The sequence below is a fragment of the Eleutherodactylus coqui genome, chromosome 9, assembly GCF_035609145.1.
Source record: "Eleutherodactylus coqui strain aEleCoq1 chromosome 9, aEleCoq1.hap1, whole genome shotgun sequence".
Taxonomy (NCBI): Eukaryota; Metazoa; Chordata; class Amphibia; order Anura; family Eleutherodactylidae; genus Eleutherodactylus; species Eleutherodactylus coqui.
The window spans coordinates 89,603,414-89,630,519 of record NC_089845.1 but is presented as its reverse complement, the minus strand read 5'-3'; the positions used below and the strand labels follow the sequence as shown (position 1 = coordinate 89,630,519).

The window sequence follows — 27,106 nt, the reverse complement described above, 5'->3', positions numbered from 1 at the left end:
GATGACCAATGTTTTTTTGCAGCATAATAGAGCAATGTGTTACGAGGCAAATTGATAACTAAGTGCTTCAGTAAACAAAACATTGGAATTTTGGGTCGAGGCCAGGAAACTCCCAGATCACAATCCCATTGAGAACCTGTGGTCCATCCTCGAAATGTGGCTGGACAAACAAACACCGAAATAGTGATAACCTCCAAGCACTGATTTGGCAAGATTGGTTTGCCATCAGTCAGGATTTGGCGCAGAAGCTGATATCCGACATGCCAGGAGTCTAGGAAATAAAGTCCTTGCTTAAACTAGATGTATTTGTACACAATAAAAGTTTGAGAACATGTGAAATACTAATTGTACTTCAGTATACCAGAGACACCTCTAAGGCTGCTCTCACACGTGTTCAGATAACGCCGCTTCACAGCATTAGACAGCGCTTTTTAATGCACCCAATCATGTGATGGGTGATGAGGGGTGTTAAAAAAGTGCTGAAACACGCAGAAATAGAACAAACAGCCCTTGAAAAATGCGGCGTTCGAGTGCATGGGTGAGAGGCCCCATTAAAATCAATGGGAGCGTTCTACCTCGATTAGAAGCAGAAACCAAAAATGGCAACAGCACGCAAAATACATTTACTATCAGAGGTGTACATACCTATAATCAGTACTCTAACCACATTAAATAAGGCAAGGTTCTGCGTATATAATGTGATCAAAGCATATTGGCCCATCTACCAACATCCAGGTGACCAAGCTCTCAGATGGGTCCTAACGCTAATACCAGGTGGTTTAATCTCAACCTGGGAAAGTTGGGTACCTACCTCTCAGAATGCCCCTCTCTTGGGACTAAGGCTACAAATAAAACCAGGGAAGGTAGCATACCATACCTCGATTAGGGCAGCACTCAGGACACCGTGTTAATTGCAGCAAAAAGTGGCTTGTGTGAGCGTGGCCCAGGGGCTCTTGCACACGATTGTGTGGCGACAGCGTAATAAGCGCACAGATTTTGCGTACCAAACTGCCATAGGCTGCCCCGTTACTACGCAGACATATAGCGCGAAATATGAGTGCAAGAGAAAGTGCAGGCTGTTTATCATGACACGTTAGTGCAGATACACGCCACGTTAGTGCATGGTGATCGGTGGGCGCAGGGAATTACGTGGTCACCCTAAGGCCAGGTCTGTATCTGCGTTGGGAGCTCTGTCGTGGATCTGACACAAATTTCCAGAAGAAAAGTATGTGAAAACACCAAAACAGCAAACTTTGTGAAAACCAAATTTTGTCAAAACTTTTGAAAAAGACCAAATAGGAGCTGCAGACCCACAATGTATACATATATACTGGTATATATACACATGCATACACACGTACACTAGTTGTTCGGTTCACTTTTAATTTTGACATATTGGAGCAATGAAACATGATGCAGAGGTGCACATAACTCTTATATGGGTTCTTTATAGTAATGACTTCCGAGCTGCAGCAGCTTACTACCCTGTCACCCCTACAGCTGCCCCCCACTACACCAGGCTCAGCAGTAGGTGCCACCGATGTGTTGCAGCAGCTTGTTCCATGTCATCCCCACAGCTCCCCCCCCCCCCACTTCCCCAGGCTCAGCAGTAGGTGCCACGGAGCTGCTGCTGCAGCAGCTTACTACAATGTCAGGCCGACAGCTGCCTGCGCCCCCCACTCCACCAGGCTCAGCAGTAGGTGACACAGACCTGCTGCAGCGGCTTACTACCATGTCAGCCCTACAGCTGCCCCCCACTCCCCCAGGCTCAGCAGTAGGTGCCACGGCCGTGCTGCAGCAGCTTACTACCATGTCAGCCCTACAGCTGCCCCCCACTCCCCCAGGCTCAGCAGTAGGTGACATGGACGTGCTGCAGCAGCTTACTACCACGCCAGCCCTACAGCTGCCCCCCACTCCCCCAGGCTCAGCAGTAGGTGCCATGGCCGTGCTGCAGCAGCTTACTACCACGCCAGCCCTACAGCTGCCCCCCACTCCCCCAGGCTCAGCAGTAGGTGCCACAGACGTGCTGCAGCAGCTTACTACTATGTCAGCCCTACAGCTGCCCCCCACTCCCCCAGGCTCAGCAGTAGGTGCCATGGCCGTGCTGCAGCAGCTTACTACCACGTCAGCCCTACAGCTGCCCCCCACTCCACCAGGCTCAGCAGTAGGTGACAGACCTGCTGCAGCGGCTTACTACCATGTCAGCCCTACAGCTGCCCCCCACTCCCCCAGGCTCAGCAGTAGGTGCCATGGCCGTGCTGCAGCAGCTTACTACAATGTCAGGCCGACAGCTGCCCCCCACTCCACCAGGCTCAGCAGTAGGTGACAGACCTGCTGCAGCGGCTTACTACCATGTCAGCCCTACAGCTGCCCCCCACTCCCCCAGGCTCAGCAGTAGGTGCCACGGCCGTGCTGCAGCGACTACACTACTTTATACTACAGAGACACAGAAGACTGTAAATTTGTGAATGGTGCTGCAGCTCTCCCGGCCGCCAGCAGGGGGCGCCTGTCCTCCGCCGCAGACCCGACCGCCGCTGTCAGGAAGTGTTCCCCGTGCAGTGGGATTTGGGCAGAGGAGGAGGCGTCTCCGGGAGCCGCACACCCTGTTGATTAGTCAGCGCGGGGATGGTGGATCGTGTCCCCGCAGCAGGCAGCAGCGACCACAGCCGAAGTGTCCGGGAGAGGAGCGGGCGCCGAGCGGGAGAGCAAGCGGGTCCCGGCATGACCCCGAGCGGCTGACGACAGGGCACTACAGCGGAGCCTCCTGGAGCCCCCAACCCTGCTGATCCCCCCTGGACGGGGCCGGGGGAAGAAGATGGAGCCGGCAGCCCCCTCGTTGAAGGATGTGAAGTGGAGCTCGGCCTCCTTCCCGCTGGACTTACTGGTCAGCTCTTACCGGCTGCCGCAGCTCGTCCGGCTGGAGAGCGGTGAGTGCTGCTGCATGCATGTGCGCTGCTGCTGCATACTACATGCATGTGCGCTGCTGCTTACAGACATGTATCCCCGGGCTGCCTGCATATCTCGGCTATTTATAGCACTATCTGTAGGTCACGGCAGGGGGCGCTGCCGGACGCCTGTCCACTCCATGACACCTGGGCACACAGTGTAATGCCAGCCGTGCCAGTGTGTGGGTAGAGCGGTGGCATGGACATGCTCACATTTTCCATGGCAGCTGCCATGTTGCTGTAAGAAATATCAGCAGTGTTCAGACAGGGTTGGCAGCTGTGCCAGGGTCTTGGTGAGTGACAGCTGTGCCATGTAGTGCCCCAGGTGACCGGTACCTGGATGATGTGGGCTGGCAGGACTTGCCATGTAGTCTATACTACTGCTAGATAATGCCAGTCTGGGTGCCCACTAAGTGCTGGCTGTGTGGCGCTGTCCAGTCACATACCTGGCACACAAGTGTTCACTAGTAGGATGGCTCTGCCATCACACCTGCGTGGTAATGCCTGGCAGTAATGGCATCCTACCTGCTGGGCATTCATGTCCATCTCAGGACTGTAGAGAAGATGGCGTGACGTTGCTGCGATGGCACATAATATGTCTCCCGTATACTGTACATATAGAGGTTGACTGAAGCTTTAGGAGTCACCCTGGTGGGTGGTAAGAGTACCCAGTGTCCTTCAGTAGGAGCCAGTGATGGCACGGGGAATGCCCACTGCACACTGAAGTGGCACAGTTTAGACAGGGACACCTGTAAGATAAAAGTTAGGAGTGAGTGCCCTCTACATGCCCCCAAACACATACTGCTTTACCCTAAAGGCCTCCAGCACACTTTCTGTAGCTGCCAGTTGTGCCACAGAGGTGCGGGCGCAACTCTCATCGGGCAGCTATCTGATGGCTGCACATTGGCACACATGAGCGCCTCCATCGTTGATATGGACAGGAATAGGACATGTGACGAGTTTTGGTCCATGTACAGAGTGTCATAGGCTCTAATGGGCCATATGGAATAACACGGGCAGCGGACGGCGCCAAATACACTAGTGTGCAGGGGGGGGGGAACACGGATCTCTGTACGATAGCAATAGGCAATTTAATGACCGCAAGGCTGCAGTCACACTGCGCTTTTTCCGCTGCGTTTGTGAACCATTTTTCAATAACCGCATGCTGTTTTTTAGAAACGGCGTGCAGTTATTAACAATGCGTGCTTTTTATTATTTTATGTGGCGTTTGCTGCGATTCCGTAAAAACACCAAGTGTGACCGCGGCCGTAGGGTTTGTTCGCACGGCAGAATCCACCACAGAACGTTCCACGTGAATTCTGCTTCTACAAACCGCAGCAGAAATTGGCGTCTTTTTGCCGCGGATCCGCATGCGGATTTAGCCATGTCCTTGAACTAAATCTGCGTGTGGAATTCCATGTAAAGAGGCAACATGTCACTACGTGATGCAATTTTCCATGTCTGAATTCCGCACGTATGTTTTGCTCATTGACAGGTGCAGCGACCGAGAACCAGGCCTTCACCTGGGGAGACGGCGGGGTGCAAGATGGCAGCGGGTGACGGTGGCTCTACCGTCTCCTTTCCCAATAGCTGAAGTATAGCCCAGCTCGGTCACTAGCAAGGGAGATACGATTCTGGCAGGCTTGATTACCGCAGATCAGCCCTAGATTATTGTCGGGACGCCATGCAGATTTTGGTGCGAATTTTCACTATTTTCATTATTTCCATGGTGAACATTTGCAGCTTTTCAGCAGCGCACAGAACGGGCTGCGGATTTGATAACTTATTCCTCTGTAGGTGAATGTCACTTGTTAAAACTCGACTTACATTGTATTGTGCGTTGCGGCGCAATTTTTGGCTCAGATTCCGCAGCCGCTCCGCTGTGTGTGAACCCGCGCTTAAAGGGCAGAAAGCTGCATGGAAGAAGGGGACAAAAAGTGCCATCTCTTAAAGTCCTGCCACCCTGGTCCCAGAAGCTGCTGCAGCGTGCTGTATATGACCGCTCCGTTAACCCTTGGCCTCCGCAGTCGTGTATGCATGAGCGGCATGTGACCGCTGCAGGACCCTCTGAGCGGAAAGTCGTTTAAAAAGTGGCACTTTTTTTTCTTCTCTTTTTATGCAATTTTCTTCTATCAAATTTTAAAAAGTTTTGGACAACCAGCTTCAACAGTTACAAAGTCTGGGTCAAGCGACGCAGGAAATACAACCCCTTCCCAGACAGGCGCAACTTTCATATGTCCATAAAGGGTTAACCTAGAGAGCACTAAGTATAACGGCAGTGCCTATACATATAGGATGGATGTGGCCGGCACAACTTACAGACCCGTGACGCAATTGTCCGAGAATCTCCTACTTGGGGCTATGCAAGTAACACACTGGAAGGGCTTGGTGCATCCGTCTGCTTGTGGCCCCCTCATCCCATAGTGTGTACAGAGTGGGGGTCAGCTGCGTAGCGTCATGCCCTCTTTATCTTGCGTCTCTATGGGCCCGGGTCTCCTCAGTGCCTTCTCCCACAGATGGGAACATTCACACATGGCAGGTCTGCTGCAGTTGAAAATCCTCCTTTCCATCTGACGGCTGACGCTTCTGCACGGAGTTCGGTAAGCCCCAATCACATGTATGGAGCAGTCACAGACATGGCTGCTGTGTGTGAATTGGCCCTAGTGTTTCCTGTGTTCCGTGGGAATGTGCGGTATCCGTTTAGTACTATGGCAGGCGTGTTGTGTCTGTTGGGATACATCCCTGGCGTATGCCACAAGTGTGAACAGGACTTGATTCCCTTCCTTCGGTTACTATACATCTCTGCGTTCACACAGGCGGCTTTCACGCTTGAGCGCCATCCAATACCGGCGTGGACGGAACTCGCACATAATAATACATTGATTTCAGTCTGTTTATTTCTGTTGTTTGGCCCTGTCGCATGAGCCGGACAGTGAAAATAACGAAACGACGCATATTTCGTATGGCGACCAACAAACCACTAGAACGGGGTCCAGCGGATCTCCTGTCATTTTACCGCAGAGAGTTGAGCTCCAGTCTCGGCTATTCTGTATTGGCGCCACCAGCGTAGGTGTGACCGGAGCGCCAGCTATGACTTATGCCAACGTCACAGCTCCTACTGAAGATGTCGCCTCTGTTCTCTGGCTCCATTCTCTGGCGTGAAGGTGGACGGTTTTTGCACTCCTCAGATTTGGACTGGATTTTACATTTACACTTTCACGTTTTCCTGGTTTTATCATAAAACTATAGATGGAAAATCCAGACGGAATCATTACAGTACGAAGCGGCCAATGAAAGGGTGAGATGTGCTGTGGATCTGCGTCAAAATCCACACCGAAATCGTACCCTGAGGCCTGTGCCACACGGACGTGTTTGTGCGCAATAGAACCCCTCATTTCAATAGAATTTCGCAAAAAGTACAGTCAAAATATGCAAAACCCGCATACGCTCATGTGACGCAGGCCTGAGGGACCGCTCTCACAGGGTTTATCACGTCTGGGGGTTACGCAGCAAGTGGCCGAAACAGCACTGGAACCCTGAAAGGGAGCAAACGGAACCAGTCGCCGTCATTAGTGAAGCGGACGCCACTTGATAGGATTTTGCTGCCCTCGGCAGAACAGTTGCCACCAGATAGTTTTACTGTTTATTGAACTATTGTGAGTAACCCCCATACAAGAACGGCGGCCCACAGACTCAGACCTGGCGTCGCCTAATGCCAACCTGGGTGGAGGCGCGATGTAGTAAATGTAGTTTGTACTCTCGCTGATCTCTGCTCTAGCGCTTCATTACATGCCGTTACGGTTCCGCCGGTGGGTTGGTGGAATTGTTCCACCTTTCTGTTTAATATCGCTTTATTTATATCCATCCGTATCTACCGCGGAGTGACGGCGCGCCGTATTATTTATATGGCCCTTCTTTTCTTGGGCTGGTTTCTCATCTGCGGTTCTATTTTCCTGCTCCATTCAGAGAGCAGTAGAGGCCGAACCGCTGCGTCTTATGACGGAACCGAACAGCGCCGGGCAGACTCCATTGACTATAATGGGACCTGTATGCTTTCTGCTCAGCTGCCCGCCATTTTAACGGATAAAAAAGCGCTGCGTGCAGGACTTTTTCTTTCGGCATTTTGTGAAGGAATCTCCGAACGGACATCCCAGCGCAGTGAGTGAATAATTTGGTACAACAGTAATACAATGTAAGCAGATCTCCTGAGATAAACTACAGAAGTGAAATAACTTCCTTCACGTGGGATGGAATATCCCGCTGTCAGAGTCCGCTGTGTATATGATGGGCCAAGCGTTATAATTCCCAATGGCCAAACATTTATCACCTAACTTTGGCGCACCAAAGTGCAACCAAACTTGCACGGGACAACAAAGTTGGTCATGAGACTTAAGTTAATTGTGCTAGACAAAGTCTGATGAGAGCAGACATATTTGTATTTACGCGTTTTACGGGCTCCTTCTTCTCTTAGTGAATTGCATACAGGCTCCTTTCATCCGCTGAAGACGTGACCTCGCTACAGTAACGCGACCCTGAAGCTTCCCTGCCGGGTGGTGAGGAGCTGATGTCATTTACTAGTCAGCGACAAGTCATGTTTATACTATTATCATTGCTTCTTGGTGGCTCGGCTATTTGGGCGACTACTCTACACCCCTGCCAGGCGCTGCGCTCAGACATGGCCGATTCTGCAAGAGTACAAAACCCCATTCATGAGCGGCAGCCATTCTGCAGAGATTGTAGGCAGTGCTGGGGTTTGAAAGTGATCTAAATATGTGATTTCTAGATGGGAAACTGAGTAAATTCTGAATTAGAACTTTAAATTGAAAGTAATATAAGTTGTGAAATCCTGAAGTTATGCGAAAATATGTGGTTTGACAACTATGTGGTGGATTTCTTCCAGAGTTTTGAAGCCGCAAAACCCACATGTTATAGATTATTCTATTTGTGCCATCAAAAACCGCCAGAGCGGACCCGTCCTTTCGTGCCTCCTCAACCATCTGTCTTGGAACACTTACCCGTGGAAAGTTTGACCTTTTAAGTATTGCATTTTCAGCTTGTGGCCCGTTTACACGTTACGATTGTCGCTCAAACTCTGCCCAAAGAAAAGTGAATGATGATTGTTATGTCTAAACGCGAGCTAACGACTGAATGACTAACGAAAACTGCGCACTTTTAATCAGTCATTTAGTTTCAGCTAACATAAAAATCATCGTTGGTTCGCTCACATTTCGCCACGTTTAAATGTTCCCCACTCGCTGTTTTACATAGAATGTTTAAACGGGCTACAGGAGCGAGAACGATTGGGAACAAGTAAAGCCCCATTTATACGCAATAGTTATAGCTCAAAATTCGTTCAAACGATGGCATATGAGCGATAATCGTTGTGTGTAAACGCTGCCATCGTTCACTCTAAAGGCCTATTCCCACTAGCGCATATACGGCGTGTTTTTACTCCCGGGCACATATACACTACCCATGTGAAGCATTGGTTCACAATGCATTGTTCACATGGGCAATTATATGGCGTGTAAATACGCCGGCAGCTTGATAAAAAGAACATATACACGGCCGGCGCATATACGCTCAGCCAAAACATAGTTCTGGAACTATGTTTTGGCCAATATACGCTGGTGGGTCCAATAGACTCCTATGGGAGCAGGGAAAGAGAAGGAAGGGGGAGGCATTTTTGCAGCATCCAATGCTGCAAAGAGCTTACATGTGCCTCTATATAGGCACTGGAAGGCATCCCGAGGATTTTGGCAGGTCGAGGGTTTTCCGGGATACGGCGTATTTTTTTTTTTTTCGCTAAAAACTACACTCTCGGTCGTGTGAGTGGACGAGAAAACGCTGGCCGTGATCGCGTAAAAACGCCCATTCAGGCGCTTAAACGTAAAAACACCATCGCCGTATATATCTGCTCGTGGGAAACAGCCCTAAGGCTGAACGATGATTTTAAGGTGAGTTTAAAATCCATTGTTCAGACGGAGAGTAGATGACAGGGACTGCACGCTGTGTTCTGCAGGGGAGCAGCTGATTACATTGTATTCGGGTGACAGCCTGTATGAGAATAAGGGCTCATGCCCACGGCCGTGACGGGCTCCGCAAGCGGAATACCGCAGGGGAGTCCATCACGGCACCACCACCCCCCAAAGACCCCATACTCCCCTCCGGATCCGCTGCGTAGCTCCCGCATAACACTGCCGGTGCGCATGTCGGCCACGTCATATGATGTGGTGGGCGGGGCACGTTTTCACCCTATACTTCCGTTGTGCTACAGCGGAAGTATAACGTGACGGACAGCTTCCATTAACTACAAATAGAACATGCTGCGAATGATTTTACGCTGTGGAATTCCGCAGCGTGTACATTGAGCTATTAGGTTCAATAGAACCTAATAGCTGCAGTGAAATGCCACGGATTTCCGCCACATTTAGCGCGGCGAAAATCTGGCCGTGGGCATTAGCCCTAAAGGAGCTGATTCTAGACCTCAGACCACCTGCTGTATTCTGCAAGCAGCTCCAGGAGGCTCATTTACATGCAAATGAAGCTAATAAAGTGCTAATGGGCATTAGTGTCCATTAGCACTTAATGCAAAATGATTGCTAGAACTGTCAATTTTTCAATCTTTTGAAAGATTGTCTTTGCGTGTAAATGAGCCTGTAGTGATGATTTTGCTCCTTCAAACAAGAATCGACTCATGTAAAAGGGGAATAAGAGCTTTCCTAATGACAGACCTTCAAGGCATTGTTTCCTGCAGGCCACATTGTAATATACTTACATTTTAGGGATGCAGCGCCCGACCTGGACCCAAAGCGCCTTGTCTGGATCGGACGTAATGTATTATCCTAAGAGGATGGCTATACACACAATATACTAATACAGAGAGCAATAAATATAACGAAAGCATGAAGTGGGAAATCTGATCCTATCTTTCTTATGCAATGAGACCCTAGCTAAAAGTGAAGCACTCACCGTGATGATGGTGACCCCCATGCCAAGAACCTGAGGCTACCCCGACTGTTTAGATGGATAACGGGGATACTGTTACAACAATAAATAATATATGTGGTACAGGTGTTAAACAAGCACACAATGAACCAAATGAAATGTCACTGCAGGTATAGCAACTAGTAGAGAGATAGATGTACAGCACCCCAAATATCTGAAACGCCAACAGAGTTGTCCGACAGTGGGATGAGACCGGAGCCACCGACGTGAGAAGATGTATAACCAGCGTCCTTAATGAGGAGGAGTCAGACTAAACGTGTACAGACAGGCACTGATTGGTCAGCTACTTCCCTAAAGTGATACGAGGCTGGTTTGAGATAAAAATGCCCCGCATCCGCGGGTAAATCACATGTTGGTGAGCTCAATATCGGGCCGTGACCTACAGCTCGATATCGCACTTGCCCGTGTGAAGGTAGCTTTAAGCTTTGCAGGCTTTTTACTGTGGTGGAACTCCTAGATTTGCTTAGACTTTGTCCAGGTCCCTTCCAATGGTCTGGACTGATTACATTTTCATTATATAAAGACCTAGTATGGCAATAATCTTGTCTTAAAGGCGTATATTTTAACTGATGACCTATCCCCTGGATGGGCCATCAGTAGTTGATGGATGGAGGTCTGCCAAATGGGACCCCCGTCCATCAGCTGATCACCCATCCAGCTGCACTCTTCAGCAAGCCGGACGTCATCGTCATCAATGGTCAGAGGAATGGGCAACGCCAGCTTGACTCTCATTGAAATCAATGGGAGTGCCGCACTGCTTCCTGCTCCTCTCTTGGTCAGGACGTCACATGCTCTCCTGAACAGGGGGCATGGTGATGCTCCCATTGATCTCAATGGGTGCGAAACCAACCCCCCGCCGCCGCCGCCTCTAACCGTTGATGATGACATCTGGACCAATACAGAGTCCAGCAGGCCGGAAGATCAGCTGATAAACAGGATGGTGTGGACCCCTGTACATCAACTACTGGTGACCTAGGGGATAGGTTACTAGTTAAAATAGACCGGAATACCCCTTTACTGCAGAATAAATAGGTTTACAGTGCATTGATTGGATAGTATGAAGAAAATGGATACTGTGTATAACTTTACCTGGCAGCATTGATTTCTCTGCATATGAAAACCGTCGTGCCAGGAAAACTACATAATGGCATGTTGGTTTCCTGTCCTGTTACAATCCACATTAATGGGATCAATGTAGGGTCCCGGGCTCCTTCTTATGTAGAGCGTCATGTGATCACTTAGTAGTCTTCATGTGATATAATGGATCACTTTAAAGAGCTGGACATTAGTGAAGGTGATTAACGAAGAGCATTACTTCCAGTTGTAACTTGTGTATCTTAGTGTGGTCACCCGGACCTTAGAGCGCAGCAGCAGATAGTAAAAATGGACTTTGAGGATGGTCCCTTTTTTCAGTATCTGGCTGCAAAACTTTTTATAGAAAGCAAATTGGTTAGGAATTCGTATATTCAATATTTTAATTTAAGGTTTTGCTGACACCTTCAGTAGGAGCCCCTGTAAGGGCGGTCTGACAAGAGCGTATGGTTACTGTATATTACGTGCAATGGTTTTGCATGTGTAATACACAGCACCAACCTCCCATACGTTCACATGAGCTGTGCAATCTTGGGGCATATACACACCAAAATAGTTCACGTGGCTTGGTGGCCCGCAACTAATTACGGCCATGTGAGGCCGGCCTTAGGGTTTAAATTGCTTTAGACTTCAAGAACAGTGCAGCAGGCATCTCAGGACACCTCTATAGTACTTTGGTGGTCCTCATTATAAGACTGTGGGGTCAGTCAGTCGCCATCTGGATTTGTCATGTAGCGGACTGGTCACAGCCTCATGGCTTCCTTTATAAATGTAGGCTTTGATGCCCACATGAACATAGCCCAGTGCACTGGACTGACTATAGGGAAGTGATATCTGAGAGATGGCCTTCCATAAGGTCCATAAATACTTTAACGGAATACCCCTTTCTTCATTACATAGATGACAATTCCACCAAAGTAACGTTTTTATAAGTAATCACGTCTTTTAAAGAGTTAATATTTTTCTTTCAGTTTTTACAGTTGACTTAATCCATAGTTTTCACCCCCTCAGTCTAAGTCGTGGCAGTTCTCTGCATCTTGTAATTAGGTGAAAGGGCGAAATGCTTTGAGTTATTTGACTTAAAAATTGTGCAACTGCTGAGAATGTGACCTTGACAATTGTAACCAGTGAGTGGCAGACTATTGTTTCATTGTCAAAGTCAGGACACGCTGGTCAAGACTGCAAAAGATCGATACGTGACATGTAACCGTTCTCCATAAAGTATTGTACGGCTTTACAGGAGAAATTAACACTATATGGCTTAAAGGAGTATTCCGGTTACTTCATCTTTCTTCAGGTTTTGAGCCATCCACTGATGAATACTCCTAGATCAGTGGGGGGTCTGACCACTGGGGTATTATTGTATCTTGATGCCACCAGAAGCTAGGGGTTTTACAGGGCTTGGATGCAGGAACGCCCCTGTCACACTCCTAGCTCCCGATTGGGTTAAGGCTTGAAGGTCATAGCAGCGGGTGCATTGCTTTTTGCCTGCCCTTTTCAGTTAGGCTTACATTATGAGCTGTAAATGCTGGCATATCACAGCTGGAGCATGCAGGCATTTACAGCTCATAATGTAAGCATAAGAAGAACACTAACCCCCACCCTAAGCCTGCAGGGCAGGTAAAAAGCAATGCACACACTGCAGCTCTGACTCCCACCGGAGCTCCTAGCCGGCGTGTCTATGCTCCGTCCCTTGCGGCGTAGCTGTGCTCCATCCTGCGCCGCTTCTGTCTGATGTGTCCCAGCTGCCTGGCGGATTACGCCTCCGTCCCGGCCGCCAGCTGGCTGCTTCATCCAGGCCGCCGCCTCTCAGCTCCATCACGCCCGGGCCCCTCCTCACAGTTTTTGCCCATATGCCGCCGCAGACGCTCCTGGTGCCGCAGTCCTCAGGACGGCACTTCGTGGATGAAACACGCTCCCAGCCAATCACAAGCTGGGGGCGTTAACATTATTTGAGACTGATGTATTATGTCGCCACCCCTACCTTCTGGTGGCGACCTAATACAACAATACCGACCACTGGGACCCCCAGAGATCCCAAGAATGGGAGAGGGGAGTCTTGCTTCCCATGTGCTTGCTGCAGCTTTCACGGTAAGGAGGGGATTGGAGACACTAAACTTGGCAATGAATGAGGGGTAAAACATGTAATCTCTTACCTCTTTGTCTACAAGACCTTCTGTAAGACCCTAATATTTGTAGATCACTTTCTTGATTCTCTTGAACTGGTGATTTGTTGCAGGAGGCGGGGCTTAATGTGTCCTGTTTTTTTTCTGGTTTTCTTCCCATTTGAACAGTATGGCGGCAGGGCTCAGTTTTGCTGTCTTCATTGTAGTCAGTGTGGGAAGGTTCTGTATAACCTATTAATGAAATGTTCTAAACACACTTGCTGCAGAAGGAGTAGGAGTTAAATCAAAGGCCCCGGAGGAACGTAATAGAAGATTTTAGTTACTTACCCAATAATTTTAGGAAAATATAGGTCAAAAAAATTGAAAAACATTTACCCTACAAAACTGCCCAATGAGTGGTCGTGCGCTGAGCCGCTTTGTAGGTACGCGGTGTTCTAGATACTGCTGTGTTGTTCCCTTGGCAACCCACAATTTAATGTTACCAATTCCCCGGGGAGGGGCAGACTACAATGTAAACGACATAATCGCTCCTCCAGCAATGTAGTTAAAATTATTTAAAGCACAAAAGAACACTAACCTTGAAATGTTTAAAAGGTAGCTTTACCTATAATAGCACTCTTCCTTCAAAAATTGCATGTTGCAAACCATTTCCTTTTGTTGCTGCCTCTTTCATTCTTAACGGGCAATTAGATTCCATTGACTAAGTTTTTTTTCCACTGTAACTTTTATGGGCATCTAAGCTTGATGACGCATAAAGGGGATTGAACACAAATGTTTGGCCATGGTCACCCAGTGTTGCTTTGCCCTACAGTATGTACTGCAGCTGGTGGTGGTATAACATGGGATGTGCAAAAGTAGTGCAAACAGCACACGTAGTAATGCGACAATGTGAAAATGGCCGAGAAAGTAAAACACTCATTACAGGTATTAATACCAGAGTATTTCTCATCCATGTATACATAACATATTCCGGTAGTGATGTGTGTTTTATTAAATGTGTTTGAGAATAAGAGAGAACGTTACAAGGAAGTTTCCCTTTCAGGCACTTGCGTCACGTACACCAGTGTGCATTATGCGGGTGAGTGGCCAATATACTAAAGGTGCGTTCAGACGGAACGATTATCCTTCTAGAAATTGTTTAAACGAACGAAAGTGACTGATAATCATTCTGTTTAAACGCAAGCCAACGACTGAACGACGAAGAAGAATCGCGCGCTTCTTGTTTGTCGTTCAGTTTCAGCTTTTTGGCTTTTCGTTGCGTTTCAGCGCTGATCGTTCACTGTTTTACATAGGAATGGGAAACGCTGAACGAGAAGTAAATGATTCTCAACAATGATTTGCCTGTCTAAACGGGCTGCACGAGCTCAAGCGAGAAGTAATGACGTCACCAGCGCATTTGCTCAGGCAAACAAGAATTTGTGAGATTCTCGTTTGCTTTTAAAGGGCCATGAGGCTGGGGTCATGCTTTTCTTCGTATATTTTGGGGGTTTGTGGCATGTTCCCCCCGATTTTTTTTGTTAAACTATGAATGCATACATTGTATACACACATATAGAGGACAGATGGAAGAGGGATTATGACCAGAGAATCGGACTACAATGGTTTTGGTTGTAGCTGTGGAGACACATAGGTTTGCACATAAGTCATAAAAAGTACAGTAAGTTGGTTTTTGTTTTTTTTTCAAAATTTCCTACTCATTGAACCAATACACCTTTGTGGCCTTGGTGTCCACATATTTATAGTTTCAGCAAAGATGACTGTTCCATCATAAGTCTGAGTCGGGTACTGTGACATTCAGGTGTCTGGATTCTCCATGCGTTACTACTTACCATAAAGAATGTTTATTTATTTTGAGCCAAAGCAACAAGTAGATCCAACATTACGGAAACCTTCTCTTCACTTCTTCCTTTTTGCATCCTACCCACATGGGTCCAAAAACTGCATCAAAAACAGAATTTGAAATTCTAGCCTTGTGGTAATTTTTGCTTCATTTTTCACTACATATTTTGTTAAGCTTTTTGATGTATTTATACCTTTTAGGTCCAATGCACACGGGCAGATTTTTTCTACGCAATCCGCGACGGGCGGATTCTTTCCCAACTTTAAAATCTGTGCCATGTAAATTACATAGCGCATTCCCTTTCAAAGAAATGGGACACGGAACTGGCACGGGTTCCAGGGCAAACACACTGCCAGTTCCAACCTGTAGACACTCCCAAAGTGAACCATAAACATAATAAAGCCAAAATTAGAACATAAATATGTATTCATGAGAAAACCAACTATTTTCTGTTATCTAGGAAATGTAATAGTTGCTCTATTTCCTAAGCCCTTTAAACGTCTCCCACTTGTCTAGACTAGTGTGTAAAGAACATGCTTAGAAGTTTGACTCGGAGCGCTCAAGTCCAAGAGGCGGACTGCATGAGGCTCTTCCTGCCTGCGCCATCAAGAGTGACAGCTCCTATTCCTGCTTGTGTACAGGAAGACGGCTGTCAGCCTTGATGACACGGGCGGGAAGAGCCTGGCGCGGCCCACCTCTTGGAGTCGAGAGCTCTGTTCCAGCTAAACTCCAAGTCAAACTTCTAAGCATGCCTTTTCTGAAACGCAGCAGTGTTTCAGAATAAAACCTAAATGGACTAAATGGGCATATCTGTCCTGGGTTCATGGTGCCATTGAGCAGCATGAACCCGGTGACAAGTTCACTTTCAGGACTGAAGTTGCATAGCCGGTTCACACTGATCTTTATAACAGTTTTTGGTTGCTGTCGGTTGCTTTCTTACACCTTCAGTGGTTCTACCTTTATGCCGGTTATTTATCAAAATCACATTTGTCTGTTTTTTCTCTTTCTTTGTCCAGTTTTCTAAGGTCTGCGGGTAGTTTTGAGATGATTTGTAGGGATTACTTGTGAACAATATAGCTGGACAAGTGCTACTACTCCATCACAGAAACAATGCCCCACATTTTACCGATGAGGAGGGGAATAGTTTGTGCCTGCAGCCCATTACTGCTTCAGGCTTTCTTGAAGGTCGCGGACAAAGTCATCGTATTGATTCTAGCTCTAAAGAAGCACAGAGGAATTGGAGACTTAATTGATGACTTGTCTGTGAAATAGGTTGGATCTTTCTGCGGAGTTGGCGAAATCCAGGGAAGAGCAGTCGTTGGCAGGAATAATGCGCTTTCTTGATGCCAGCCAGGCCGAATTCACACCAGCAAATGCGATATTTTTAATTTTTTTTGTTTTGCAACAGTTTTTCTTGCATGACACTGGCATGTTAAAAGTGCACAAGCGCAAGTTTCATTCATTTTTCACTCACATGCAAAATAAAAACGGAAGGTGGCCCAATTGATGTAATTTAAAACTCTCATTGAAGTCAATGAGTGCGTTTAAAAAAGAAAAAAAAAACAGGGCTCGCGTGCCATGAGTGCATTTCATATTTTTTAAATCAGCCATTGCTTTTAAATTAGCATTTCTGGTCCAAGAATCACACCGTAGTAGGACGTACTCCATTTCATTTTTTCTACATGAACCCTCAGGCTGGGCTTACAAGGGTGGATTCCAATTGCGGAATCTGCGACTTTCGCTCACGCGTGGATAAGAAAATTCGCAGCATGCTCTATTTTGCCGCGGACGGCCTCCATTGAAGTCAATGGAGACCGTCTGACCGTCTGCAATTAACATTGCATATAGGCTGCTGGGTACCTGCATCATCGCTTAGTGACAGCACAGGAAATACAAACATTGGGGAAAAATAATAATAACTTTAATGCGCATCACCGACGGCGAGCTAATGCAGTCACCTGCAATACAGAAGCAGCAGGTATAGCTTACGTATAATAATTAGTAAAATGATAACGTCAGGCTTAAAGAGGAGCTGTCATGTCCTCACGTCAGCGGGGCTGGCTGCATAACTTTGCAACCAAGGGCTTGCTAGCTCCAACAGGGTCTGTCTTCCCTCTACTCCCATTTCCCCATATGGGCTCTTAGTTTCACTTCCCAGAGCAGTGATGGAGTCCGGTGGGCGGTCCCCACAGCTCACTAGGTGATGTCAGACTTGACGGACAGTAAGTGGTGGGAACCTCTCATCTGACACATCACATCAAAACTAAAAAGGGTTCATACGGAGGAACAGGAAGCAGTAGAGGCAAAGAACAGACATCCGCCGGGTCTCGGCTGTAAAGCTATTCAGCCGGACCTGCTGAGATGAGGACGTTAAAGGTCCTTATTTAATATATATTAATGTATTATAATGTCCATTAATTATGAAGCCGGAGTTGCAATGCGTATATTTTTTTCCAGGTCCACCCAAAAGTGACTCTAAGTCCACAGCCCTGCCCCTACTGCGGTCCTGTATTTCAGTGCATTATTGTGTGATAGAACCTTGTGCTTGTATATGAGATACAAAGGAACAATCACAAGTACGGTCAGCCTGAAGAGCTGTTCTGCCAATGTTACCAGCTGGCCATTTTTACTAGATCCGCTTTTCTGTATTTGTGTTGAGACTTCTTCAGTGCCGTTGGTGAAGAGCATTCAGACTGCAGACATCTACATCCTCATGTTACCATATTTCTTTCCTAGGCTCTTCTAGTCACACCGGACTGATCTCTCCAGTACTGTATCAGCTGAAGCCAGTGCTAAGTGTCCCAGGAGACAGTCCTAGAGCGGAGGTTACGTATGGAGGACATTCAAGGACATGTTCTTTAGAGGAAATTATTGGCTGCTTATGCCAGGTTATTGGATGAACTGCTGGAAGAGTTTTATATCTGCATGTCCTCATTGTACTCGTGCTTCTTGGGTTAACGGATTTATCATTTGATATCTTACATTGATTCCAGATTGTGTGCCGATTGAATTGATGAGTGTTCTTCCTATTAAACTATCAGACGACCTAAAACTACAGGCACAGGCGGCAGAATTTCTGCAGCGATTTGGAGATTCCATCCACTTGTGTTACATGAGGACTTGCTGTAGATTTCATCCTGGTCATTGAATGGCGTAAATTGCACAGAAAATATCTGGTGGGTTTAAAATCTACACGGCATGTCAGTTCTGCTACAGATCCCACATAAAATTTTCCGCACCTTGTGGATGTGTTAAACGGGTATTTCGGGGCTTTTATCTATTCTCTTCATTACCGTCAGGTCAACAGTAGATGATCGGTGGTGACCCGCTGTTTGGATCCTTACTGATCAGTTGATTCCCAGGGCCGCTGCCACTATGGTCAGTGCATGATAGCGGAGCGCCCAGATTGGCACTGCAGGGGCAGTTCCCATTGAATTAAACAGGAGCAGTACCTGCAGTACCAACCCGGGCCACTGCGCTGTGGTTAGCGCTTTATGCTTCCTGCAGTGACAGCAGCCCTGGGAGTTAGCTGATTGGCAGAGATCCGAGCACCGGGTCCCTGCTGATCATCTATTGATGACCTGTTTGTCATCAATAGAAAATCTTTTTAAAACCTGGAATACCCCTTTAAAATTTAAGTAATGTATATAATATATAAGTAATCTATATATTTATTTTTTAGGGGAAAACATTGAAGGCCTGCGGGAGAATGACCATCTCTTAATACACTCATGTCGGCAGTGGACAACAATCACAGCCCACAGTTTAGAAGAGGGACATTATGTCATAGGTCCGAAGATTGAGATTCCTGTTCACTACGGAGGTATGCCTACCAAAATATCAGTATTTCCTTTGTAGCTGTATCTCAGTGAGTCTTTTACCTGGTGGCTGTAAGTATATTGGTTTAAGCGTTTCACCTTCAGTTGGTTTGATATGGTGTTCTGCATTCTGTGTGGATTTACATCTACCGTGTCTAGCAATTGCGTTAATTTGAGGGCCCTATGTCGTTAAAGGGTATTACTGGTTAATACAGCAGAGAATTGTAATCGCACACGACTGTCCCCGTCAGTTTGTACACGCCTATTTCATACATGTAATCTATAGAGAGAGACGGACGCACCCGGTGTCCCACATGCAAAAATGCTCGAGTCTCCCATTGTAGTCAGTGGGGTTCGTTACTCGAGTAGAGCTCTCGAATAACGCGGACCCGAGCATTTGGGTGCTCGCTCCTCTCTAGATGTGAACAATAGCACAATTTTTGGTTATGTGAGATGTGTCTTACCTTTTTGATTAGTTTTCCCCTCTGCAGGCTGTATCACTGATTCTCAGTTCTCTCTGAGTTGGTGGGAGAAGCCTGCTGTTATACTGTCTTATATACACTGCGCATAGAGAAACCAGCAGATTATGCTTGCTAACTCTCTGTAACACATATGATATATCATCCTGGAGGACACTAGAGAAGTAGATAACAGTGGAGATAACAATAAAGTAACAATAAATAATGCACAAATTTTGTACAATTTTGGCACCCATGCAAAGCCTGCCTTAGGCCTCGTTCACGCAAGCATGGTTTTAGCGGTCAAATTGCCACGCTAAAAAAAAAATCGCATCTTTCTTGTGCAAGAATCGTGTGAACGAGTAATTTTCAGCTATTAAATGTCTAGCTTAATTAGTGGTAAAATTGCCTATTCACACGATCGGAGTTGTGTGGTGCTTGTCATCCATAAGACTCTATGGAAGCTCCCACGCATCACGCACTAAAGATAGCTCAAGTCCTATCTTTTCTCTCACCACAGACCTTCGATTAGGGTTTTGTTTTCTAATAGACGCTATCTTTTCACGCGCCTATAATACGCTAAAACCGCGCTTCTGTGAACGAGGCCTTAGGCTCCATTCACAAGGGCCTAGAAACTGCCTGATACTGGGCCTGCTAACGTGCATTTTTCACGCCAGGTGTTTTTCATTCAAAAACTCTTATCGCTTCTGTTAAAGTCTCACCCATGTAAAGAAGCCCTTACAAGGGACCGACATCATTTGGCAACAAGTGGTGGACAATTAGTAGGGAGACCCCTAGTGGCAAGTACTTTGAGTGATTTTTTTTCAGCTCACAAATGTCATTTTAGGCAATAAAGTGAATGTCACTTTTGATAGTTATCACCCCGGCTGTCATACTAGTTGCTAGAACAGTAGTGACACTTTAAAGAGAATGGGGCTTCCTCCCCTAACCTGCCTGTGCGCTGTACTGCTCAGTGCTCTTGTATGCACTCTCACAGTGGCAGATATGGTGGCCCCTTTTTACAATAGTGCCATCCTTTTACATACAAGGTATAAAACTGCTTTGAGCTTAAAGATCCGCATGGTGGCCCCTTTTCTCAGCCGGAACCCAAGTTCCTGGGTCACGACCAGGCTGAACTAGTTGGGCATTGTCTTCATTCAGCCTAACATACTGTGTTACGAGCTAGGCCGTTCCTCTTCTAGGTTTCCTATCTGTTGCCAGACCTGTACGTGACACTGTTACCTATCCCACTATTGTCCGTGGTAAGGTAATGCATCCCTCACCCGCTCCTCATTTCTCTATGACTTTGTTGGCACAGTCGGTAATGATTTCTCTTTTTGTTGAGTCCTCTGCTGCGTTTTATGTAATGTACAGTAATGACACTTGAAATGCTTGGAGATTCGGCGCCTCCAGCAGTGGGACGTGATATTGAGGCTTCATTATTATCCCTATGCCAGTTCAATGCTGTAAAAACCTAGGAAAGCAACAGCAAATAAAACAATTCTGACAACCGGCTTTATGTAGAAGGCTTTTATGTGCAGGAGAAATGTGATCATCCAGTTTTCGGATAGCTTGGGCTCTGCTCATATCTTCATCAAGCCTTCTGTGTCTGACAGACAGTCTTAAATGGATCGAAATGGACAGACTTTTGTGTCTTGTTTTGCTTTTATTCTTGAACCCGATGGAATAGTGTAAAAGAGCCTTACTTCTTTTTCAAGGTTTCCAGAACTTAAAACAGGTTGTCCAACTTCTTGCCATTTTGTTGTAGACCGGAGATGGCTTCTAATATTTCACAGTGGCTCGGGTTGGTACTGCAGGCTGAGTCTCATCCACTCCAGTAGTACTCCACCTGCAGTACCAGCCGTGGCCACTGCACAATGTACGGAGCTGTCTGCTTCCTACAGCAAAACTGCTAGAAGTGGGACAATCCCTTTTACGTTACACGCTCAGTCCACAGTTCCTCTGCTGCTGGGTTCCCATGATAACCCTTCCTCATATGGTCTTTGTTATCTCATCTGTTGGCAACAGGAGCCAATCACAGCTGCTTCCCTGTCTCCTTGTTGGTGATAGGTGATAAGATGTTTATTATATTGTGTTTATCTTTCACTTTAAACCTGATAACGGGTTATTAAAAAAATGAGAAAAACACATAAAACGTCTGCAGCGTTCAGATTGACTGTAATAGAAATGGCTGTCCAGGATCCAAACTGCAGGATGATGAGTTTATATTGTTTGCTGCCTGCTGCTAACTTCCAAGTTTCCTCAATTACTTGGTCACGGTTACTTATTAACTTGTGGTTATAATTCTCCAGACTTTACTACTATTTTTCTGCTTTATCTCAGGGAGCGTTTACACAGAGATTGCAAATCAGGAACAATACCTCTGCAGCGCCACCTATTGGATGGCAGCATTGCTACAAGTCACACGTTGTTTGATTTTCGTTCGGAATTTACGGCACGGTAACACCCCAAATGGAGCCATTCACTTGTATTGTGGGACAGACGCCACATTGGTGTCCGTTTTTACAAGGTTCCGTATAGAATAGCGTAGTTTACAATATTCTCTATTCATTGACTCATTCATTTCTGTGGTACTTCCAGCAGTCTTGTACAAATGAATGGAGCAGTAGTCCACCCGCGTGCCCACCACTTCATTCAGTCGAGAACGTGTTTTTTGGGGGGGTCCTAGCAGCTAAGATACTTATCCCTTAAATTTCTTTTATTGGGACAACGCCTTTAACCCTTTCCAATCCAATTTGTATCCTGGTTTTCCTAGGGGGCTTACTTTTTTTCTGCTGTTATACAGCGGCGCTATATGCTGGCTAAAGCCAGTACTGCATGAGGTGACACGTTGGATAGCCTCCGACAGCAGAGAGGCTGGCAATATACAGTAAGAGAACCCCGACGGATGTCTTCCAACATTGGAGCTGTACAGCCTTAAATCATAATGTCTTCAGACGTCAGACAGTGGATTGGAATGGGTTAATATTCAAGTTTATCTCCCTTGAACGGCCTTCTTAACCTAGCATTACATACTTGATCCTGCTGTCTATAGCCTCAGCAGCAGCTGTATGGTCATCGGGAAGCATGACCCATCAGGTTGGCTACGTAATGAATGAAGTTTCACCATGTCTACGCTATCCAGTAGTCCTATAATATATGCGGATGGCTCAAAGACCCGCCAGTTGGGGATGACAATGGTGCCAGTCCGCCCTATAAGGGCTTGTTCACATGCTTAGGTTTTGATGTGGATTTGGGCACGATAAATCCAAGCTGTGACACTCTCGGTATTTGGCGCCTGTGTGATCTCCGAGCCGTCTGACTTGGACACCTTTTGTTCTTGTTCGCGTTGCTCAGCTTGACGCATTCCTATATTTTTGCCGTAGCGTGGCATTCTATCATACAGTACATGCCGTATCGATTTGGCTTAGATTGTTGTCAGATTGTGCCTAAAAGCTTTCTGCACTATCATTTTTTCCCATCATGTTCGTTAGAACTAGAAAATTACGACTAAGTGCTCTTTTCTTTGACTTTTCTGAAAAAACCACAGGAAACGTACAAGTGCTCCAGACATTGTTTGCAATTCTTGGTTTCAGGGTGGCCATCTGTTACCATTAGAGAAAAAAGCTTTTTTTTTTTATTCTTCATGTATATCGGGTTTAGTTCATTTATGTCAATTTGACTCCCACAAATGTTGCGGTGATGTTTTTACCCAACTGCACCATGGCAATTGCAAGAACAGAAAGCGGGCATCGATGATAACAGAGGCATCACCTGCGCTCCGCTGCCTCAATATGTTCTATTTAATTCTGAAATGTGTGGTCAAGAGCGAAGAACCCGTATATAAAGCTCCAGGTCAATGAGCTCTATGTCATATACCGCCACATACTGAGCGTTCACAGCACTACTTTTTTATGGTAAAATTATACGTTTTTATGCTGCTAAGTCTAGAAATTGTCACAAAAATGTAAAAACCAATGCAGGCGTGTTCATTTGTCATACATTTTCATTTAAAAAAAGTACATCTTTTAAACGGGTTTGTATAGGTTTGCATATTTTTTTATTAAAAAAAGTATATTTTTTTGTAAACAAGGGGAGAATGGGGAGGAATGGAGAGCGTCCGTGTAAGCTTCACACAAAGTCCTCAGAAATCCACAGAGAATCGTACGTCCTGCAGCCGACTGTGTGGAAGATTCTGCTCAAATGTTTGCACTGTTATCCCTACTGATCGCAGTTGTTACCGTCCCTGAAACCGGGCGACAAGGCGAGGCGCCGAACGTTCTGTGAGAGTCTGCAAACTCTGAGACTGATGGTTTCATGGAATCTTTAGTGCTTAGTGATGAAGCCGCCTTCCACATTCCGGGCGCTGGTAAGAAACGTAATGTCAGAATCTGAAGGAGGGAACACCTACATGTCTACATGGAGTGTATGCGCGACTTTCCCAAGGTGAATGTGTTTTACGCTATTCTCATGACAAAAGAATCATGGAGATTTTGCACCCGGATGTCACAGATATAGCTTCTGCCGGGACAGGAAATCCCCAGTTTCATTCGTCAACAACATGGAGCGCCCCCTCATTCTCACAATGAAGTCAGAAGTGACTCAATAGGCGATGACCAAACAGATGGATTGCCTCTGCAGGTCGTGATGATGGTGAACTTCTTCCTTGGCCTCCACATTCCCCTTGCGCCTGGTGATATTTTTCTTTGGGGCAGCGATAGTCTGCATGCCACCCTTACCACCCACCATGCACGATTTACTGAATCACAGAAGCCATTGCATCAGTCAAAGTGTATGGCAAGAGCTTGACTGCAGACTCTGTGTGTCATAGTAACATAGTATGTAAGGCCGAAAAAAGACATTTGTCCATCCAGTTCAGCCTGTTTAAGGGAAAAAAATCCTTCCCGACTCCAATCTGGCAATCAAAATAATACTTGGATCACTGACCCTTCTGAAGGAATTGGTGACTATATCATATAATATCGTATTGCTCAAGAAAGGTGTCCAGGACCCTTCTTAAACTCTTTTATGGAGTTCGCTATCACCCCGTCCTCAAGCAGAGTGTTTTTTATACTCTCACTGCTATTACAGTAAAGAACCACCTTCTATGTCGGTGTAGAATCCTTCTTTCCTCTAGATGTAGAGGATGTTCCCCCTTGTTATAGTCACAGTCCTGTGTATAAATAAATGATGGGAGAAATCTCTGTCCCCTGATATATTTTTACATAGCTATGTAGCCCCTCAGAAGTCATTTTTCTAAACGAAATAATCCCAATTTTGATAACCTCTCTGGGTATTGTAGTCCACCCATTCTGTTTATTCCTTTAGTTGCCCGCCTTTTTACCCGGTCAAACTCTGATATGTCCTTGAGTACCGGTGCCCCAAACCGTACACAATATTCCATGTGTGGTCTGACCAGTGACTTGTAAAGAGGAAGAACAATGTCCTCATCATGTGCCCCTATACCTCTTTTGTTGCCCCCCCCCCCCCCCCCCATGATCCTATTTGCCTTGGCAGCAGCTGCCTGACACTGGTTTCTCCAGTTAATCTAACAGCTAACTAAAACCCCCAAGCCCTTTTCCATGTCAGTGTTTCCCATTTAGTGTGTAATGGTGACGTGTATTTCCTCTGCCCATGTGCATAACCTTACATTTATCAGTGTTTCAACCTCATTTGCCACTTTTCTGCCCAAACCCCAACTTATCCAGATCTTCTTGCAATCTCCTTGTGTCCTCTCTTGTGTTTTATAGTCTTGTGTCGAGAGACAAAGGAGTCCCACATTGATCACTTTTGATCACTTCTGATGTGGAAAACATTTGTGATATTATGCAACAAAACTTTGATGTCAATGGAAACAGAAACTCAAAGTTCTGTATCCAAGTGTCATTAAATGTGAGTTATGGGTGTTTCATTTCTAATAACCCTGTACTAGATCTCCCACGTGCCTCTTGTGAAAGAGCTGTGCAGAGATGTCATTGTGGCGCATGTCTCCTCGGCGTACCGCTGTACGTGTAAGTGCTCTGTACATTCTGTGACATGAATGTGCTTTGTGGAAGGGCTGGAACAGCTGTGATGGGATCTGTGGGCTGTTCTGAGTGGGTTGGTAAAAAAAACTTGTTAAGACCAGTTTGATTAGTTAATGCTTTTTATAATAGGTGTTCATTACTTGACTGCATCCTGTTATTAGAGGGGACGGCATTGCAAACGTTTGAGTGTTGTTCTAGTTTTCCACTTGCTGCTGTTATATAAGTTGTTTAGAGCCCGGAGGAACGTCTCCTATGGAATTATCCCGATTACTTTATCAGCTATTGTGTGTACGAGCTTGTCCCTTCCTAAAATAAACCTGGTTGAGTGCAAGAATCAGAGACGTGCGCCTCCCGCTTGACGACAGAATTAATATTTGCACAGAATTATACGTTGAAATGGCAAATTAAGTGGTAAATATGTTAGCAAAATGAAAGTCCTGCCATCTGTTATATACAGCTTTTCACCTTCCTGCTCCTGCTGCTGAAATGATTTCAGAATGATATTCAATAGGGAGATTAATGGATATTGCTACATTTGCCCTAATTTATTTCCCATAAAGCCTTGCTGGTGAATGCCCGGCAATGATTAAAGGGGTTGTCCAAAGTTGTGTGTTTTTGCATGACTTAAAGGGGTATTCCGGGCTTGTATAACTGATTATCTGGCCTCTGAATAGGTCTTCAGTGGTTGATCGATGGGAACCTGCAGCTTGGGATCGACACCGATCAGCTCACTAACGGTGCTGCAGTACCGGACATCACCATCAGTAGTCAGGGGAGGAAGTGTGTGTGCTAGCCGGCTTCACTCTCATTGAAATCAATGTTATCGCCTCTGTTTTAATATTATCGAAATATGAATAAATCCCAAAGGAGAGAACGAGGGATAACCGCTCAGATTTGGAAATTTTTCCTCCTTTTTAGATCTTTTTATTATTCTCTATGACCAAAAACAAGCGAGAAAACATCTTTATGACTTTATCAGGAATGGAGACCTTCAGCTTTTGAAAAACCTAGATTATTATATTAAGGAACTGTGTGTATATAGCAGACCCTTGCTCTAATCTGATCAGAGCATTACCATTCTAACAACATATTAAGGGAGTATGAACTGGAGAGGTTTGTTAAGCAGAAGGCAGATGTTAGTTGTTTAGTCGTTCATGACCCTCGGTGACCCTAAGGCTGCCTATCCACGGGCGATAGTTAATAGCGTTATCCACGGCGATAATCCGGCCGCAGGTAACGCAGTGACCGCTTTCCATAGATTAAGTATGGAAAACGCAGCCCTGATGTCCACAAGCGGAGAATCATAGCGATTCTCCGCTCACGGGATTCAAATTGTGGCATGCTGCAATTCTCTGTGGTGAGCCTATCTGTCAGATAGGCTCACCACAGAGACCTGAACACGCTCCCCCGCGGAATATCGCTAGCGATATTCCATCACGGCCGTGGACATGGGGCCTAGAGGTGAGCTCTCCATGTTTTTCAGTTTTGCACTTCTGCTTTCAGTTGGGTGGTATCCATGCCAGTATCCGCTGTGACAGTATTAAGGCAGATACTGATATATAGATGCCATTATTTCTACTTGGGTAAAATTATAACTTATAAGCAGCACTCACTGAATGGTCACTTTATTACAGACCCCATCTAGTAGTGCTTCGGACCTTCTTTTGCATTTAGAGTCGCAGTAGATTGTTGTGACGTAGAGTCCACTAAGTGGTAATCATTTGGCAACAATATTGGCCCCTGCGGACAGGAAGTTTTTTACAGTTGCCGCAAATTATATTAGGTACTGACAT

The 27,106-nt window shown here is 46.1% G+C and overlaps 1 protein-coding gene across 1 annotated transcript in view; it reads left to right on the top strand.

Annotated features, from left to right (window-relative positions):
- The first annotated feature begins 2,572 nt into the window (after positions 1-2,572).
- Positions 2,573-27,106, top strand: part of GAREM1 (GRB2 associated regulator of MAPK1 subtype 1) — a 94,813-nt gene continuing 70,279 nt past the window's right edge. Inside the window, exons 1-2 of the mRNA XM_066578041.1 lie at positions 2,573-2,927; positions 18,694-18,834. Of these exons, the coding sequence (XP_066434138.1) occupies positions 2,816-2,927; positions 18,694-18,834 (253 nt within the window). The 5' untranslated portion in view covers positions 2,573-2,815. The remainder of the gene's footprint in view (positions 2,928-18,693; positions 18,835-27,106) is intronic.